Source organism: Ochotona princeps, chromosome 20, assembly GCF_030435755.1.
Source record: "Ochotona princeps isolate mOchPri1 chromosome 20, mOchPri1.hap1, whole genome shotgun sequence".
Classification (NCBI taxonomy): Eukaryota; Metazoa; Chordata; class Mammalia; order Lagomorpha; family Ochotonidae; genus Ochotona; species Ochotona princeps.
In genome coordinates this window covers 40,065,099-40,083,756 of record NC_080851.1, presented here as the reverse complement: position 1 = coordinate 40,083,756, position 18,658 = coordinate 40,065,099, and the positions used below count along the sequence as shown (strand labels likewise).

Here is an 18,658-nt window from a genome sequence, read left to right as displayed (position 1 = left end):
TGAAATACAATTTGAAAAGAAGCATGCCTCTAATGTCCCTGAGAACAACATTGAGAGTGAGGAAATTCTCAGTCAATTTGACAAGATCCAGATTTGTAAGCAGTCCTTAGAACACAATGGAAATGACAAAACTTCCAGCGGGAAGAAGATAGTCCTTATGTGTGAGCAAATTTATTCCAAAGACCCATGTAATCAGCAACCTGTCAGTGTGGGAGAAGCATTTCATGTTGGCTACTATAAATCTTGCCTTACCACCAAACAGAGAACTGACACAGGGGAATATTTGTATGTGTCCAATGAATGTAAAGAAAACATTTACCAGAAGTCAGAGCTCATTAGAGATCAGATCATTCGAGGTGCAGAGAATCAGTATGAATGCAATGAGCACACAAAAGCCTTTCACCAGCAATTATCTCTAATTGGTCAGCAGAGACTCCACACAAGGAAAAAATCTTATGAATGTAAGGAGTGTGGAAAAGAATTTCAGTGTAAGTCAAGCCTAATCATACATGAGAGGGTCCACACAGGGGAGAAATTTTATGAATGCAGGGAGTGTGGAAAAGTTTTTTCTCGTAAGTCAAACATGAACACATGTCACAGAATGCACACTGGGGAAAAACCTTATGAATGTAGTGAGTGTGGAAAAGCTTATCTTCATAAGTCAAGCATAATCCTACATCAGAGAATCCACACTGGGGAGAAACCTTATGAATGTAGCGAGTGTGGAAAAGCTTTTATTTGTAAGTCACACCTCATTACTCATAAGAGAATACACACAGGGGAAAAACCTTATGAATGTAGTGAGTGTAGAAAAGCTTTTATTCGTAAGTCACACCTCATTACTCATCAGAGAGTCCACACTGGGGAAAAACCTTATGAATGTAGCAAGTGTGGAAAAGCTTTTATTCGTAAGTCACACCTCATTACTCATCAGAGAATACACACAGGGGAAAAACCTTATAAATGTAGTGAGTGTAGAAAAGCTTTTATTCGTAAGTCACAGCTCATTACTCATCAGAGAATCCACACTGGGGAAAAACCTTATGAATGTAGGGAGTGTGGAAAAGCTTTTCTTCATAAGTCAAGCATTAGATCACATCAGAGAATACACACAGGTGAAAAACCTTTTGAATGTAGTGAGTGTGGAAAAGCTTTTCTTCGTAACTCAAACCTCATTACTCATCAGAGAATCCACACAGGGGAAAAACCTTATGAATGTAGTGAATGTAGAAAAGCTTTTATTCGTAAGTCACACCTCATTACTCATCAGAGAGTCCACACTGGGGAAAAACCTTTTGAATGTAATGAGTGTGGAAAAGCTTTTATTCATAAGTCACTACTCACTAGCCATCAGACAATCCACACTGGGGAAAAACCTTATGAATGTAATGAGTGTGGAAAAGCTTTTCTTCGTAAGTCAAACCTCTTTACTCATCAGAGAATCCACACAGGGAAAAAACCTTTTGAATGTAGTAAGTGTAGAAAAGCTTTTATTCGTAAGTCACAGCTCATTACTCATCAGAGAATCCACACAGGGGAAAAACCTTTTGAATGTAGTGAGTGTGGAAAAGCTTTTGTTCATAAGTCAAGTATTAGATCACATCAGAGAATACACACAGGTGAAAAACCTTTTGAATGCAGGGAATGTGGAAAAGCTTTTCTTCATAAGTCAAGCATTAGATCACATCAGAGAATACACACAGGTGAAAAACCTTTTGAATGTAGTGAATGTGGAAAAGCTTTTATTCAGAAGTCAAACCTCATTACTCATCAGAGAACTCACACTGGAGAGAAAGTGTATGAATGTAGTGAGTGTGGAGAAGCTTTTCTTCATAAGTCAAGCATTAGATCACATCAGAGAATACACACTGGGGAAAAAACCTTATGAATGTAGTGAGTGTGGAAAAGCCTTTAATCATATGTCAAGCATGATCATACATCAGAGAATCCACACAGGGGAAAAACCTTATGAATGTAATGAGTGTGGGAAAGGTTTTCCTTATAAGCCACACCTCATTAGACATCAGAGAAACCACACTGGGGAAAAAGCTTATGAATGTAGTGAGTGTGGAAAAGCTTTTCTTCATATGTCAAGCATTAGATCACATCAGAGAATTCACACTGGGGAAAAACCTTTTCAATGTAGTGAGTGTGGAAAAATCTTTCCTTGTAAGCCACACCTCATTAGACATCAGATAATCCACAATGGAGAAAAAAACATGAATGTAGTGAGTGTGGAAAAGGCTTTTCTAATATGGCACCACTCATTAGGCATCAGAGAGTCCACACAGGGGAGAAACCTTACGAATATTGTGTGGATCTTCAAGCCTTTACTTACCAGACAGGTTTCATTCGACATCAGAGTATCCATACAGGGTAAGAACCGCATGAATATAATGAGTGGAAAATCCTGTTGCAAGCAGTCAAGTTTTGCTAAACATCTGAATTCACGTGGGAAAGCAGAAATGTGTAACATGTGTGTTAAAATTCTTACACAAACATTTTCAGCACAGTGGAAAGCATACATGCTTCAGTAAGTAGCATATTCACAGAAATGAGCAAACACACAGCATCGACTGATAAATCATTTTTCTGAAGTCAATTGTTAGCAGAGTCACAGACCTCAGAACTACAAAAGCATGTCAACCAAAAGACTAGGCACCATAAACCTGTTATGGTGTGTGGAAGCTTACAAAGTGAATGAAAAAACTACCATTAGCAAGAGTGCAAATACAAAACATTGTAAAAAGGCAATGGATGTAGAAACATACTTTGAAAGTCTCAGCAAGTGTTAAATAATAAACATGAGTATCATTTTATTTCAGAAGAGAGGTTATTTGTTGCTAAAATAGTTAAGATGCAATTTGTATGTGATCTCCCTTTGTTGTGAGGTAGTAAATGTGAATGCTATTTTCAGATTAAGTGCTGATAATAAATGCTCAGTATGTAACACTTATTTCAAATTCCATCTTTGTCATTTACTCATTTATCTTTTCCATAATCACAAAATTCCTCATCCTATTATAGAATTATACTGGAACTGTAGATATTAAATTATGCACGCTGAATTTGTAATGATAAGCACCCAGATTTGAAGTATGAATCTTTTCCAGAGGCAAGATTTTCTTGTTATATCTGGCCAAATGTGGATCCTATTTGGCCACTGTCTCTCCTTGAATAATAAGTATGGGAAATCGCTCCTGCATCTCTGCCAGCTTATCTCATATGGGACGCCATAGGCACATGGCACATTGTGTCTCTGAGGCAAAGTCCTGGCAGTGGTCTCAGCTAATAGAGATTCCATCTTGTCCTGTTCACTGGGCATACATCCAGAGTAGTAGGCTGTATCCCAATTTCTCTGTCCCCTTGACACTGTGCTAGAATTTCCCTGATAAGGAACTCTAAGTAGTTAAGTGCAACCCTCATCCTGTTTACCAGTCACACATAATGATCATGCCCAAAGGTATAGATTTCAGCCCAGGTGCTAGCTTATCTTGGTCTGCCAGCAAATGGACTAAAACACTAAGCTTCCAACCCTGCTTACAGAATGTAGCTGATGACTTGTTTAGAGTGTCTAGAGAGATAAGCATGCCTACTGGCCAGTTATAATAACAGTGTAGGGTGGGAGTACTATTGAGACCATCCTTCTGCCTTCCCCCTCCTCTGTATATATGCTTGTATGATCTTCTCAATAAATGGACATCCCTCACCAGTTTGTCTCTACTGGTTCTGCAACCAACCTACACCATTGTCATGGCCCTCAGGAATCTTAGGGACTGCTGGTCAAAACACAGCCAAGACTCTAGGAGGCATATCTCAGAGACAAAAAAATTGTCTGACATCAGACTCTTGGAGTTCCTCTTTCAGGTGTAGTTTATGTGTCAGCTGCCACCACTACTGCTCAGATTCACACTGATTTCATGTATCATGGCTTCTCACAGTAAGTTTCTTGTCATTGTATGAGCTACTAGATGCTGGCCTGTGCCTGAAGTCTTTCAATTGTAAGAGTGAGCACCAGGACCAGCATTGTTACATAGTAGATAAGCTGTGCAAGATCCTAGCCAATCCACCATGGTTTTGCTCTTGTCTTCTGGTTTCACAGCAGCTCAGCTACTGCAATTGAGCCATTGAAGCATAGCAACCAGTGAATTGAAGATATTTCCCTGCTTCTGTCATTCTCACAGTGATTCTGCATTTTAAAGAAAAAAAAAAATACTCAGCAGTAGGTCCCCTGACGAGTGTTGATTTGCATCCCATGTGCGACAACCTGGAGCACTTCTACTACTTAATATTTAGAGTCAAGGCCCTATTAAGACCAACAATGATGAGCACTGAGGGTAAGAGATGCAATTTTTTTTCTTTTTTTTTTTTTTTTTGTTAATTACATTGTATTATGTGACACAGTTTCATAGGTACTGGGATTCTCCCCACCCCTCCTCAAACCCTGCCCCCATGGTGGATTCCTCCACCTTGTTGCATAACCACAGTTCAAGTTCAGTTGAGATTCCCTCATTGCAAGCATATACCAAACATAGAGTCCAGCATCTTATTGTCCAGTGAAGTTCAATGACTTCTTAGGTAGACCCTCTCTTGTTTGAAGACAGAGCCAGCAGAGTATCATCCTGATCAATTAAAAGCTCCAACATACCATCAGCAAAATTTACATCATTATGGATTTAAATGACATAGTAATGAGTAACCAATATGTTAAAATAAATGCGAGTTCTTAACCACATTCTGTGACCACCTCATTGCTTCCCCCTGGTAACAGAAAATATCTTCCAATTCTGAGATTCTTTCTTCTGCTTGCTTCATTCTATTTTGGAGACTCTCTACTGTACTTTTAATTTGCTGTACTGTGTTCTTAATTTCTGATATACCAGCCTTGATTTTCTTTATTGCTTCATTAAATTTTTGAACCCTTGCATGAGCTTCTCTTTGATGACCAGAAGCTTTAAAATGAGTCTTATCGATTCTGTGTGCACCATTTTCTCAATGTCTTCCTCATCTAACTCTGAAGTTGGCATAGAGTTTTGCTCCTTTGCAGGGGAGGTTTCAGTAATATTCATTGTGCCTTTGTCTCTTCTTTCTCTCTTGGTCATTGTACTTTTGGTTAGCAGAGTCTTCTCCCTGGAGTAGGTTTCTAAGCTGCATCACACACCTGACTGCAGTTTGATTTTATTTATTTCAGTTGGTGCACAACTTTTTGCTTGCAGCCAATTGTGACACTCCCTCCAGCGATTCCAGGTCTGGGTTCTTACGTTAGATTTCCACAAAGAGCTCCCGTAGCCCCAACTTCTGGCTGACCAATCTCCACCTTCTGTGATATTGTGCTGAGGTTGCACCGTTGTGTCTGCAACCTTTCTCCCACTTTTTGTTGGAGCAGGTCATAGGATTAGAGAGACACCAGGTGTCCCATATTGCAAGGTGGTTGTTGGTGGTGCTGATCTTGCTGGAACCTGTTGGCTGTTAGGTCTGGATGACACACGGACCTATTTGGACCTGTACGATGCCCCAGTGATTATATTTTCCTGCAGAACCAGTGCAATCCACTGAAGTCAGTTAGTTCTCGCGAGCTCAGCACATGCGCAGTTCACTGTTGTCCCCTGCAGTCTTAAAGTGTTTGCCACAGTGTACAAAATGGCGCCTGATGTACCACTACTAGAGTTCTTAATCCGCTGGCCAACAGGTCTGAAGGCTATGCAGACCTGTCTTGGGTGGAACCTGTAGAATGTCACGTAGATGCTGTTCACTGAGTCAGAAATAAATTCACTCTGAGCTCAGTTTATGTTCAGTCCTTTCCCTTGCCTTTCCTCTTTATGCAAAATGGCACCCAATTTGGCTCTAGAGGGCTGAATGGGCTGTGAAATCCACCCTGTTCTCACACTTCCCATTTGGGATCTGCTACTCTGTGTCTGCTCGTGCTCAAATCAAGCAGACCAGTAGGACGGATGGTTCTTTGTCTAGGTTCACCTCCAAAGCTCCCAGTGCAAGTCCTTTCCCACCTGGTTGCTAGTGGAGTTCTGGCTGCTGATGGAGTTCAGATCACCTGTTAGCTGAATGCTACTGGAGTATCAGTCACTACAACACCACACCAATATGTCTGCTGTTTTCCTGTGTCTGTCAGTCTCCAGGTACCCCTCTGTTATTCTGTCCTCTCCTATTTCCTGGAATGTGTCCTCTCTGCTTCATCCTGACTAAATATTTTTCCACCCATTTAAACATTTCCTTACCCTATTCTGTCAGGCCCTGTGGTGATTCTTATGTGTCTCCTAGAGGTATACCACTTGTCCACCCTGATAGATCCTGAGTTTCCTGAGAACAACTACACTATAAATATAGCCTTTGTTTAACATAATTTGCAAAAGTTAAAAGAGTTTAAGAAAAAGCTTTTATCTGAATTGGTGGCGGTAGCCCAAAAGCCCAACCTTAAACAAAATAGGAATAACGAATTTTGGAGAAGGAACTATTGTTCATTCTTTCCTTGTGAGGCTGGAGTGCCCATTGAATCTCTGCCATCTGAGCCAACACGTGATTGCCAAGACAGCTTAAATTCTCCTGTGAACCTGAGGGCCAACTTGATGGACATTACATGGCCTGACCTGGATAAAATCCTGTTTACAGATGGACGCAGTTACATCATCGACAGGATCAGGTATGTGGTGTAGTGCTCATCTTACATGACCAAATCCTATGGGCCCAAGCACTACAACATGAAACAGTTGTCCAGAAGGATGAATTAATTGCTGAGACCCAGGCCCTGAGATGGGCCAAAGAAAAAACTGTAATCATCTATATGGACTGCAGATATGCCTTTGCCACTACCCATATCCATGGGACCCTTTACCTAGAAATGAAACTTACTAAGCAATGAAAGAAGTTGCATAAAAACCAGTGGGACCCCCTTCAGATGCTCCTAGTCCTATAGGAATGAACACTGCCACAGACTCCTCAGTACTTGAATGAACAAATGGATCTCAGATGAACTCATAGGACAGAGACTGACTCAAAAGGATGAAGACACATATGTAAGAAAAATTATATTGCTGGAAACATTGGGAATGAGTTTGTACAGAGTCACCATCACATCACTGGACTAAATTAAAAAAAAAAAAAAAGCTGAACAGGTCTCTCCTCGATATTACATCTTAATCCAGATAAACCCAGGACCACGAGGTGAGTCAACTCCAGGAACTGGACTATGAGGAAGCCCTCAGGGAAAATATTGAGAGATTAATTTCACTGAGATTCTACTGGGAAAACATGATGCCAGTACCTCATTGAGCTAAGACACCTTCTCCTGCTAGGTAGAGTCATTCACCAGCAACACAGAAACAGCTCAGGTAGTAGGCAAGATGTTAGGCTCTGAAACTGTCCTCCAATTTGGGGTTCAACAGTGGCCTGATAGTCATCCTTCAAATCACACAATTGTTAGTAAAGATCTAAAATATTGATTGGAAGTTGAACTGTATATACAGGACATGGAGTTCAGACCACAAAGGATGGTGCATGTGGTGAGCTGTCCCCGGGCCTGCCTGGGCTTCAGGGGCTGCTTCTTTCAGGGTAAGTATAATAAGGGAGGTTGTCTTGGGGACCCAGCCATGCACAGGGCCCAACCACCTCCATCACTGGGAAAGGGGTGGGATTGGGGAGGGGTGGGAATGAGGGCCTAGGAGCTGAAAATTCAGGCAGCCTGCTTGCAGCTGGGCTTCTCAGGCCAGGGCGTCTTCATGCTCAGGTCCCTGACTCCAGCTTGTGGGCTGGAATGCAGGCTGCATTCTGATCAGGATACAGTTGTAGTTTCACTTGGCACAAGTGTGGACTAGGATCAGACAAACCAAGACAGGCCAGACTTCAACACTTTGTGGTGTCCTGGAGGGCCAGGTTAGATGTGGGACAGACTAGACTAGGCCTCAACCCCTACTGAGCCATGTGTCAGCTATATGTGGGTATGGACAAGCCGTGGCTGGGCTGAAACATCCAACAGTAAGAAGGGTTGAAGGCCAGTCAGGAAAAGCCACTGTTCTTGCTAGGACAGGAGGTGAACTGAGTAGTGCTGGCTCATGGACCCACTGGTATAGGCAAAATCTAGCACTGGAAGAGGTTCTGATGGAGGAGCCTGGGCAACTCCTCTGGCAAGACACAAACCCTGCAGGTAAGCACAAGAAGCATGATAGGAAACAAACCCAGAACAGGCCATGGAAAGTTTCCCACTGGCATGCATTATGCATGGGTTGAGGGCAGACCAGGCTGAATCAGTTCACATCATCCACTGGCAAATCTGAGCACCAGAACCTTTTTATCCTAACTAACTCTGTAAAGGTTGTCAAAAACATAATAAAATGAAAAAAGAACAAAAAAGATAAATATATCCTTAAAGAAAATTTTAATTAAAGTTAGAGACTGGCAAAACTAGATAACCTGCCTTTCCGTTGCTCTCCTATGAGCCCATGGCATCTGTTATGTACCAGACTTCACTCTGCATGATATCATGTCTAGGAGGCAACCACCTACAGTCCCCAAGCAGAGGACTGAGTTAAATAATGATTCCCTCCTTAAGTCATTACAAATTCTATAGGCTGTCCTTCAGCAGATTCATGGCCTGGTAAAGGCGGCATGTCCAGGAACAATAAGGACAGTAACTCACTCCAATTCCTGTGAACTCCAGCCTACGGACTTGGTGTGGATTAAGAAACATCAGCCTGTCACCCTTGAGCAACACTAGACTGGAGCCCTTCCTTTAATTCTGACTTACGCTCCAACTTTAATAAAATTTGCAGGAAAATGTCACTGGATCCACCACATACAGACACCAATGCTGGAAAATGGATTGTAAAGGCCAGGGAAGACTTGTGAAGAGAAGGCTTTCTTGGGCCTGGTGTGGTGGCTTAGCAGCTAAAGTCCTCACTTTGACTGTACCAGGATCCCATATGGGCGCTGCTTCTAATCCCAGCAACTATGGTTACCTTCTCCTCAAAAAGTTTTGCTGCTTAGCAGAGTAGTCAAGGGTGTAATTCTTGCGGAGAGACTCAGTCTGGATGCAGCATATAAGCCTATAACGTATAACTCAAGTAACACAAGAATATTGAGAATGTTTCCCCTGGGATCAGACACAAAATGGGTTGCATCTCCTCACAACCACACTCCATGTTATAGTGGAAATGTGGACATGGAGACAATCAACAAACAGAAAACACAAGGCCTGAGACTCCACCTTGAAGCAGCACTAGAGAAATCAATCAACAAGGCAAAAAGTATCCTACAAAATTGAAGCTGATCTTCCATAAATTGGCAATTGGGCCAAATCCAACACATGGAAAACAACAGTCTAAGACTCTTCTTGAAGCAAAAATAAACAAATAACTTCTTCAATCCATTTCCACAACCATACCAAAAATACACTGAATTGAATGAAAATTTTAAATCTTAACTTTGTTAATCTCATACAGATTGTCACAAATAAGCCTACAACATATAGCACAAGAAACATAACATTATTGAAAATGTTTTCTTTGTGATTCTATGCAAATAAGCTTGCCTCTTCTACTAAACAGGCTACAGCTACTAAGTAACTATTTTCTCCAAGGTCCCCAAGGCTGAGTTTGTGCATTTGGCTGCATGAATTTTGATAGGGAGAGTTTCTGATATTAAGCTCATTATTTAAGAAACAGGTAAATCATCCTTCAAGGTCCCAAAGAGTGAGCTTGGATTCCTTGCCCCAGCTGCTAAAGCCCCTGGGCATGGGCTTGTTCAGCACTTACATTGTGGATATGTTGGGGTAGTTGCTCTACGTTGCTGTGGGTGAGCAAAGGCTATATAATATGGTGGTTCAGGGTTGACACATGGCCAACAGTCCCAGGTGTCACTGGATTTTTTTGCATTAAGAAAAAAAAAAACTGAGTCTAAGATATTTAAGAGAGATCTCTGTGGGTAATTGACTTACATTCTGAGGGGTGGCCTGTAGCTCTTAGTGTTGTAATTTGCCCTGTGGAAGAGGTAACTGAAGCCTGTGTAATCTGTCTACTGGGGACAATTGAGTTGATTGGCATTTTATGGCAGCAACATTGTATGGTAAATATTGCCTCTGGGTCCCAACAATAATAAGTAGTCGTGGTCCCCATGTAAGTCTTGTGTTTCAAATGAAATCTTGTAGTTTTTTAACCTGAATAGCTATAGGGTTACTTTACCTACTTTACAAGGTCTCAGAGTTGTTTCTCTTTGGAGGCAATATAACTGGGATTCGGGGCTGTCAGAAAGCTATTGTTTTACAGCCCCAAGCACAGCAGTAATAGCACTCAGTACCTCCATAGTGTGCATTTTCATTATCAGGGCATACATAAACTGGGCATTAAAAAAGTTTCTTGCCTTGCCTCCCACACCCATAGGTTATTTGTGGACTATTGCACTATCTTCCAAATAGTTGACAGAGAACAGACCGATATGTAGGGGCCCCATAGGTGGATACTTGCTTAACTGCAGTCCCACCCTCAGTTTTTCTTAATTCCCAAGTAAAGTTAATCAATTGATGTAGGGAATGTGATATAGCCCCATCCATCCTATTTCTATTTAAGATCAACATCAATATTACAAACATAGGTGCTAAGAGTTTCTTTGGTAAGTCTTATCTTCAGTGGGTCCCAAGAGTGTCTGATGATTCTCCATTTCTTACCTGATGTGTGAGGACCTGTGACCACTGTTAGTTGCTCCACTGGGCTGGTGTCCTGTGGGTTGGTGGCCATTTCAGGCTGCTCCCTGGGGCTGGTGTCCTTTTTGACCTGGGGGTGGTGAATCCACACCTTGGTCCTGTCTACCTTAATGGCTGTTGGAGTAGTTAGGATTATAGTGCATGGTCCTTTCCAGAGTGGTTGCAGGGCTTCAATTTGATGTCTCTTGATCTAAACATGGTCACCTCATCAGAAACAGGGTTGTTAGACTGGGTGGCCAGAAAACTGCCTCCACGTCAGACATCAGTTCCTTTTGGATTTTCTGGAAATTCAAAGGATTTTCTGCAAGGAACTTAAAAGCCAGTGATGGGGCCTAGCATGATAGCACTGGGGTTAAAGTCCTCGCTTTTCATGTCCTGGGATACCATATGGGCACTGGATCTAATTCCAGTGGCCCCACTTTCCATCTAGCTCCCAGCCTGTGTTCTGGGAAAGCAGTTGAGGACGGCCCAAAGCCTTGAGACCCAGCAACTGCATGGGAGACCCCTAAGAGCACCTGGCTCCTGGCTTCGGATTAGCTCAGCTCCAGGTGTTGCGGCCACTTGGGGAGTGAAACATTGTGTGGAAGATCTTCCTCTACTTCTCTCTGTATATCTTCTTTTCAAAAAAAAAAAAATCTTAAAAAATAAAGTGACCATGACTGAAAATTTGCAGGGTTTCTTCTCTTATCTTGGGCAAAATGGTTGTGGGGTCTCTCAAACGTGGTCTCAAAAGAGTGAACACCTTAATGCTGGGTGTACCTCTTGTTCTAAATAGCACAAAAGGCAGCACACCCACACAATTTTTGAGAATCTCTAGGAATAGTTTTACCAAGGTCTCCCTTAGGGTCCAATTTACTCTCTACCTGGCCAGAGCTTTGGGGTCTATAGGCACAATGTAATTTCCCACTTATCCCACACGTTGGGCAATAACGTCAGGGCCATGAACTGAGCCTATATGCAAAGGCAGCCCACATCTAGGAATAATCTCATGTAACAGTTTTTCAGCAGTCATGGTTGCAATTTCAGTCTTAGTAGGGAAAACGTCTGCCCATCCTGAGAATGCATCTATCAACACAGTAAGTATTTATATCCATATTTTCTTGGCTTAATTTCAGTGAAATCAACTTCCCAAAATCTCTCTGGCTCTGTTCCCCTATGTCTGATTGCAGTTTGTTGCTGGCCGTGGCCCTGGGTTAACCTGGGAACAAGTCACACAATGTTCTATTACTCCTTCTACCAATGCATTTAGTCCTTGACCCCAAATCCTTTTCTGAGGAGCTCAGCAAGCCTTGTTTTTCCTAAATGTGTGCTCTGATGGAGTTTGTGGGCCAGATGTTGCCCCAGAGCTTTTGGAAAAACCATTCCGCCATCCATGTCTTGGTACCAGTTTTGTACTTGCTGCCTGGTTCCCCCCCGTTTCCTGTGTCTATTCCAAAGCTTTGGAATAATATGGATCTGAGGGAAGAATTGAGTTAGTAAATAGAGGGAGTATGACAGTTGCCCTCGCGGCCGCTCCTCGGTAGCCGTGTCATCAAGGCGGTTTCCCTTTTTGGTGTCCAGTACAATATTATCACGACTGTGTTAGGAACCAAATAGCAGTTAATAGGTCGTGAGAATTTCGTCTTTGTTTGCCTTAGCTGTAAGAAGGCCTAATTCCCAGCAGATGGCGCCATATACATGAGCTGTAGCAAAGGCATATAGGCTCTCAGTGTGGATATTAACAGTCTTATTAGCGCACATTTTGGGAGCCTGGATGATGACAATAAGTTCATGCTTTTGAGCTGAGGTCCTTGGTGGCAAGGCAGTCTGCCATAAGACTTCAGTGGGTGAAGTCACTGTTGCTTCAGCCACACATATTACATCCTGATTAAACCTGCTGCCATCACTAAATGAAATGAAATCCAGCCAGGACCATGAGATGTCATTGAGGTCTGGTCAAAGGTCAGAGAGGAGCGTATCATCTTCTGGCAGGGATGGAGCAGTTGAGTAACTGAAGAGCCAGAAAGGTGGCTGGGTTAAGGGCAGAAGTGGTCAAGAAGTTAATGCGGGCTTGGTCAAGGAACAAAGCTTGATAGTGAGTTATGTTGGAATTGGAAAGCCAGCGATTGGGAGAGGCTATGAGGAGCAGCTTGACTTCATGTGGGTCTGTGAGATGGAGGTTTTGTCCCAGGGTTAGTTTATCCAAGATTTTTACAAGCAGGGCTATGGAGGCTATCTGGCATAGAAAGGCAGGCCACCTGGCCACTACAGATTCCAGTTTTTTTGAAAGATTGGCCACAGGGTACCACCAGGGTCCTAACATTTTGGTAAGTATCCCCCCAAGCAATTCCCTTTCGTTCATCCACAAACAGATGGAAAGAATATCTGTTGTGTATTGGTGGGCTCAGGGATGATGATGATGATGGTTGCATTGGGTTCCCAAATAATGGTTGCTCCTGAAGTAGATACCCTAAGAATGTTACTTGGGTTGGGTACAACTGGGCCTTTTTGGCGGAGACCAAGTATTCATGAGTCTGTAGGTGGCCCAGTAAATCCTTGGTGGCTTCAAGACAGTCTGCATGAGAAGCAGTTGCAAGGAGGAGATTATCAATATACTGTAAAAGGGTTACCTTGGGGTGTTGATAGCAGTGGGCAACAAGGTCCCAATGAAAGGGTCCATCAAAGAGCATGGATGAATTTTTGAATCCTTGTGGAAGCTGAGTCCAAGTGGGCTGTCCAGTCTTACCATTCTCTGGGTCTTCTCACTTGAAAATGAAAAGTGGCTGCTTCTGGGTTGCCAGAGGGATGGTGAAGAAGGCATCCGTCAGCACCTGTTGGAGGGAGTGGGATGCTGGATGAGCCAGCCCTTTTCTTGTGCTGTGGACAGGGTGTGTTGGGGGGGAGGCTTGCTGCTTGCATGTGTCAGTTTGATGGGATGGTAGCCAATCCTTCTGAGAACCCTGGAGTATTGGATAGGTGGGTAGGGGACATGGGAGGCATTGCCTGGGCCCATCTGATCTGGCAGCGCCAAGGGTGGTCATCAGGTTTAGAATGTTGTGTGGCGTATTACTCTGCTGAGCTGGTCTGTCCTTGGAGCAGCAGTTAGAGTGCCTAGAATAGCCTGAGGGGGACATGGAAAGAGGATTTTAAGTGCAGGTATTGCCAGCTGAGAAAACCTGTGCCAGCTGCAGCAATCAAGACTAGAATGCTAGAGACTCTGTGGGCCCAGGAAGAGTGAGCCGAGTCCTGAGGCACAAGATGGAGGGTGGGGCTGCAGGATCCTTGGCAGAGCCAGCCTAGACCTGAAGTCACAAGCAGGGCTGCAGGTGGAAGGGGAGTGCTTTGAATACATGGGTGGTCTACAGAGCTGTTCTAGGCTTAAGCAGCAGCCTTGCCTGAGGGCCCACATGGTAATGGGTTGTGAATGCTGACCCACCAGGCCTGGCCCAGTAACCACCAGCAGCAGGAATTCTGGGGATGCGATGCAGTGAGCACTGCTGGATCTGGTGTTGTCCTTAAATGATGGGACTGTAGGGGCAGGCATGCTTAATAAAAGAGAAGGCTGGTGGCCTTGCCTGACTGGTCTGGAGCAATGGAGCAAGCAAGGGTGGTTGTGGACATGAGGGTGCTGGGGTAGTGTGTGAGGAGTCAGACTGGATAGCAGGCAGTTAGGGTCTTATGGACCTGGAAAATATAAGCCTTAAAAAGCATATACAGGGCTTTCCCCTATTTGCATACCTTTCCTAGTGCAGGGTCTCCCTCTGGGGAGGGAGCAAAGGGACAGAATCAACATATCAACCCTCATCTATTAGAGCTGTTGCCATATCAAAAGCAATGGGATATGGATCACACAAGTCTCATCTCTGAGTTACTCCAAAAGAAATGGCACTTTAGCTTTCAGTTTAGCTTCAGGGTGGTATTGCAGGGTGCAAGCAAGCTTACATTACAAAAGTCTAGGATATGGGAGAATCAAGATGGTGGAATAGGATAAGGACACATTTAAATGGATGGAGATGTATTTAATCAGGATGAAGCAGAGAGGACACATTCCAGGAAATAGGAGAGGACAGAATAACAGCAGAGGGGTACCTGGAGACTGACAGACACAGAAAAGCAGCAGACACAACGGTGTGGTGTTGCAGTGACTGATACTCCAGTAGCATTCAGCTAACAGGTGATCTGAACTCACCAGCAGCCAGAACTCCACTAGCAACCAGGTGGGAAAGGACTTGCACTGGGAGCTTTGGAGGTGAACCCAGACAAAGAACTGTCTGTCCTGCTGGTCCGTTTGATTTGACCAGGAGCAGACACAGAGCAGCAGAACCCAAATGGGAAGTGTGAGGACAGGGTGGATTTCACAGCCCATTCAGCCCGCTAGAGCCGAATTGGGTGCCATTTTGCATAAGGAGGAAAGGCAAGGGAAAGGACTGAACATAAACTGAGCTCAGAGTGAATTTATTTCTGACTCAGTGAACAGCATCTACGTGACATTCTACAGGTTCCACCCAAGAGAGGTCTGCATAGCCCTCAGACCTGATGGCCAGCGGATTAAGAACTCTAGTAGTGGTACATCAGGCGCCATTTTGTACACTGTGGCAAACACTTTAAGACTGCAGGGGACAACAGTGAACTGCGCATGTGCTGATCTCACCAGAACTCATTATGTTCCACGGATTGCACTTGTCCAGCAGGAAAATAATACCAACTGTGGCATCATATGGGTCCAAATATGTCTATATGGCACCCAGACCTAACAGCCAACAGGTTCCAGCAAGATCAGCACCACCAACAACCACCTTGCAATATGGGACACCTGGTGTCTCTCTAATCCTACGACCTGCTCCAACAAAAAGTGGGAGAAAGGTTGCAGACACAACGGTGCAACCTCAGCACAATATCACAGAAGGTGGAGATTGGTCAGCCAGAAGTTGGGGCTACGAGAGCTCTTTGTGGAAATCTAACGTAAGAACTCAGACCTGGAATCGCTGGAGGGAGTGTCACAATTGGCTGCAAGCAAAGAGTTGTGCATCAACTGAAATAAATAAAATCAAACTGCAGACAGGTGTGTGATGCAGCTTAGAAACCTACTCCAGGGAGAAGACTCTGCTAACCAAAAGTACAATGACCAAGAGAGAAAGAAGAGACAAAGGCACAATGAATATTACTGAAAACTCCCCTGCAAAGATTCAAAAGGCTATACCAACATCAGAGTTAGATGAGGAAGACATTGAGAAAATGGGGGACACAGAATTCAGAAAACTCATTTTAAAGATTCTAATCAACAATGAGAAACACATACAAGTGCTCAAAAAATTTAAGGAATATTTTACATAAGCAACAGCAGCAATAAAACAAATCAAGGCTGATATATCAGAAATTAAAAACACAGTAGAGCAAATTAAATGTACAGTAGAGAGTCTCCAAAATAGAATGAAGCAAGCAGAAGAAAGAATCTCAGAATTGGAAGATATTTCCTGTCATCAGGGAGAAGCAAACAAAAAGCTGGAAGAAGAGCTGGATCAGGCCAAAAAAGTTTTCAAGAATTGAAACACACTATTAAGGGGCCATATATAAGAGTTATGGGAGCCCCAGAAGGTACAGAAAGAGAAACTGCTTTTACAAATATGTTTAATAAAATAATAAAGAAAATTTCCCTAATGCAAGAAAGAAGTGGGAAACAAGATCCAGGAGGGGCACAGCACTCTCAACAGGCTTGGACAAAAGAGATCTTCACCAAGACACATGATCATCAAGCTCTCTTCAAATGAACATAAGGAAAAGATCCCTCAATGTGCACATGAAAAAAATCAGTTGACATATAAAGGAATGCCAATTAAGCTCACAGGAGATCTCTCACAGGAAAGTGTATAGGCAAAAAGAGAATGGAGTATCATATTCCAGATTGTAAAAAAAAAAAAAAATTGTCAGCCTGGGATAACATATTCTTTTGTCTTTGGAAATGAAATAAAATTCTTCCACAATAAAGAAAAGCTAAAAGAATTTGCCTCTTTCAAACCTGCCCTACAAATGACACTTCAAGATGCTCTTTTGACAGAGAAGAGGAATAGCACCAAACAAAACCGAAGGCAAATGGGAAGAACATCCCAGGAAAATGACAACAGAAGTCTAAACCAATGAACAACCAACCCATCCCTAAAATGACAGGACCAAAGTACCACCCGCACATATTAACCCTGAATGTAAATGTCTTACACTCAATCAAATGTCATAGATTAATAAACTGGATTAAAAAACAAAACTCATCTATTTGTTGTCTAGAAAAGACACATTTCACCATGAAAAATCAACAGAAACTGTATCACATGGGTTTTGATGTTTTCTGTTCAATTCATCTCTTGAAAACACTTTCTTCTGATTAAATTCTTCAATGACTCATAGATCATAGAGTAGCATCATTTTCTTCAAGAAAGTTCTTGATTTTCATTTTCAGCTACATGTTAGTCATTTAGTAGCATGTTATTTAACTTCTTGGTGTTGTTAATTTCTTTTTTTTCCTGATGCTGATTTTGTTTTCTGGTTTTTCATTTAAGATGATGTACAGTAGTTGTGTTATGGAGACTGTCATATCTAGTAACATGTCATTTAACATCATGACATTGTAAATTACTACTTTTCTTCCTATTGCTGATTTTGTATTATGGTTTTTCATTTAAGGGGATGTACAGTAACTGTGAAATGGAGACTAACATATACAGAAGTGAGGATACAAATTAGTATGCATCTCTACTTCCAGACAAAGAAGGACTTACAATGAAACTGCTTACTCTATTTTGACAATAGGATGCTGGACTTTCTGCCATTATCCATGCCCGCAATTATGGATATATGACTGTCTATGAAGAACTATACTTTAGTAATCAATAGAGAAACTAGGTGGGGGTGTGAATTGAGGCTTGGATAAGAGAAATTCCAGGAGCCTATGGAATTGTATGATAAATAAATAAACAAACAAATAAATCCTGGTTTTAAAAAAAGAACAGTCTTTTTAAGGAATCTATTAACCACTCTTGGTGATAACAGGGCCCACTAGAAATTGACAAATGACAAGTTCATGTGACAATCCAGTCTGATTGGAAACCCCGAGATGAAGAAATGATCATTACCCAGAAGTCTGTCTGTTAATCTGAAGACCTATGTCCCAGCTTCACCAGCAATATAAGTTATCCTAAGAGACATACAACAAGCAGCATGGATACACTTCAAAAGTCTGTAAGTATTCATATTTCCCTGCCTTCTCTGCCTACATTCCATTACTGCTAGGCCTCACCTCTCCTGGAACTCTTGAAAGTGCACAAGTGAGCAATACAAAGCACCTTAGAATTAACATCTTTACAGTCATGCTCAAGCAGTGAGCAGAGTGTGCGGAATACAGACACACAAGGGCTATGCTCAGGGGCTACCTATCTTCAGAGTCTGTCTGTAGGAAGCCAAAAAGCAAGCAGGTACTGGGGAGTCCAAGAATCAGATTGCCAGAGTAATGGGTGTGTTGTGCCAGATTTTTGAGATCCCCAGAAAATCATCGAGTCTGAAGTCAGTAATAAGGCATAAAGATGGTTTATTCAGTTTAACCTAGGTCTCCCAGCCACTTTCCCCAGCCAAGGTTGCTCTAGGAACAGCAGGACAGAAAAAGAGCAAAACAAGGGCAAAGGAAAAACATCATAGTGTTCTTATACATTTCAGGACAATTCCACATAATTATGCAGTCATGATTGGTCAGTTTTAGCTGTTAACTTTCAAAATGAGCAAGTTGGCAGGCTTGTATTGGTAAGTTGCAATCAAGCAACTTTCAAAAGGTATAAATTGATGCGCTATAGGGCAATGACTCTTATCAAACACCGGGGACTTCCTTCCTGAGAAGTGGTCTACCTACGTGACCTGCCAGGTGTCCTGCTGGGTGGGTGTCACATAGACTGTCAGGCCAGGAGTTCACACAGCTCCCAGCCAAGCAATTAA

At 42.6% G+C, this 18,658-nt stretch overlaps 2 protein-coding genes across 2 annotated transcripts in view; one reads left to right on the top strand and one right to left on the bottom strand.

Moving 5' to 3' along the window:
- Window positions 1–18,658, bottom strand: part of LOC131482770 (cTAGE family member 9-like) — a 565,689-nt gene that overhangs the window by 337,400 nt on the left and 209,631 nt on the right. The gene's annotated exons all lie outside the window — the stretch shown is intronic.
- The window catches only part of LOC131482710 (zinc finger protein 345-like), a 43,230-nt gene continuing 25,155 nt past the window's right edge, over window positions 584–18,658 (top strand). The window contains 3 exon segments of the mRNA XM_058677945.1: window positions 584–1,876; window positions 1,878–2,228; window positions 6,492–6,655. Coding sequence (XP_058533928.1) covers window positions 584–1,876; window positions 1,878–2,228; window positions 6,492–6,655 — 1,808 coding nt within the window.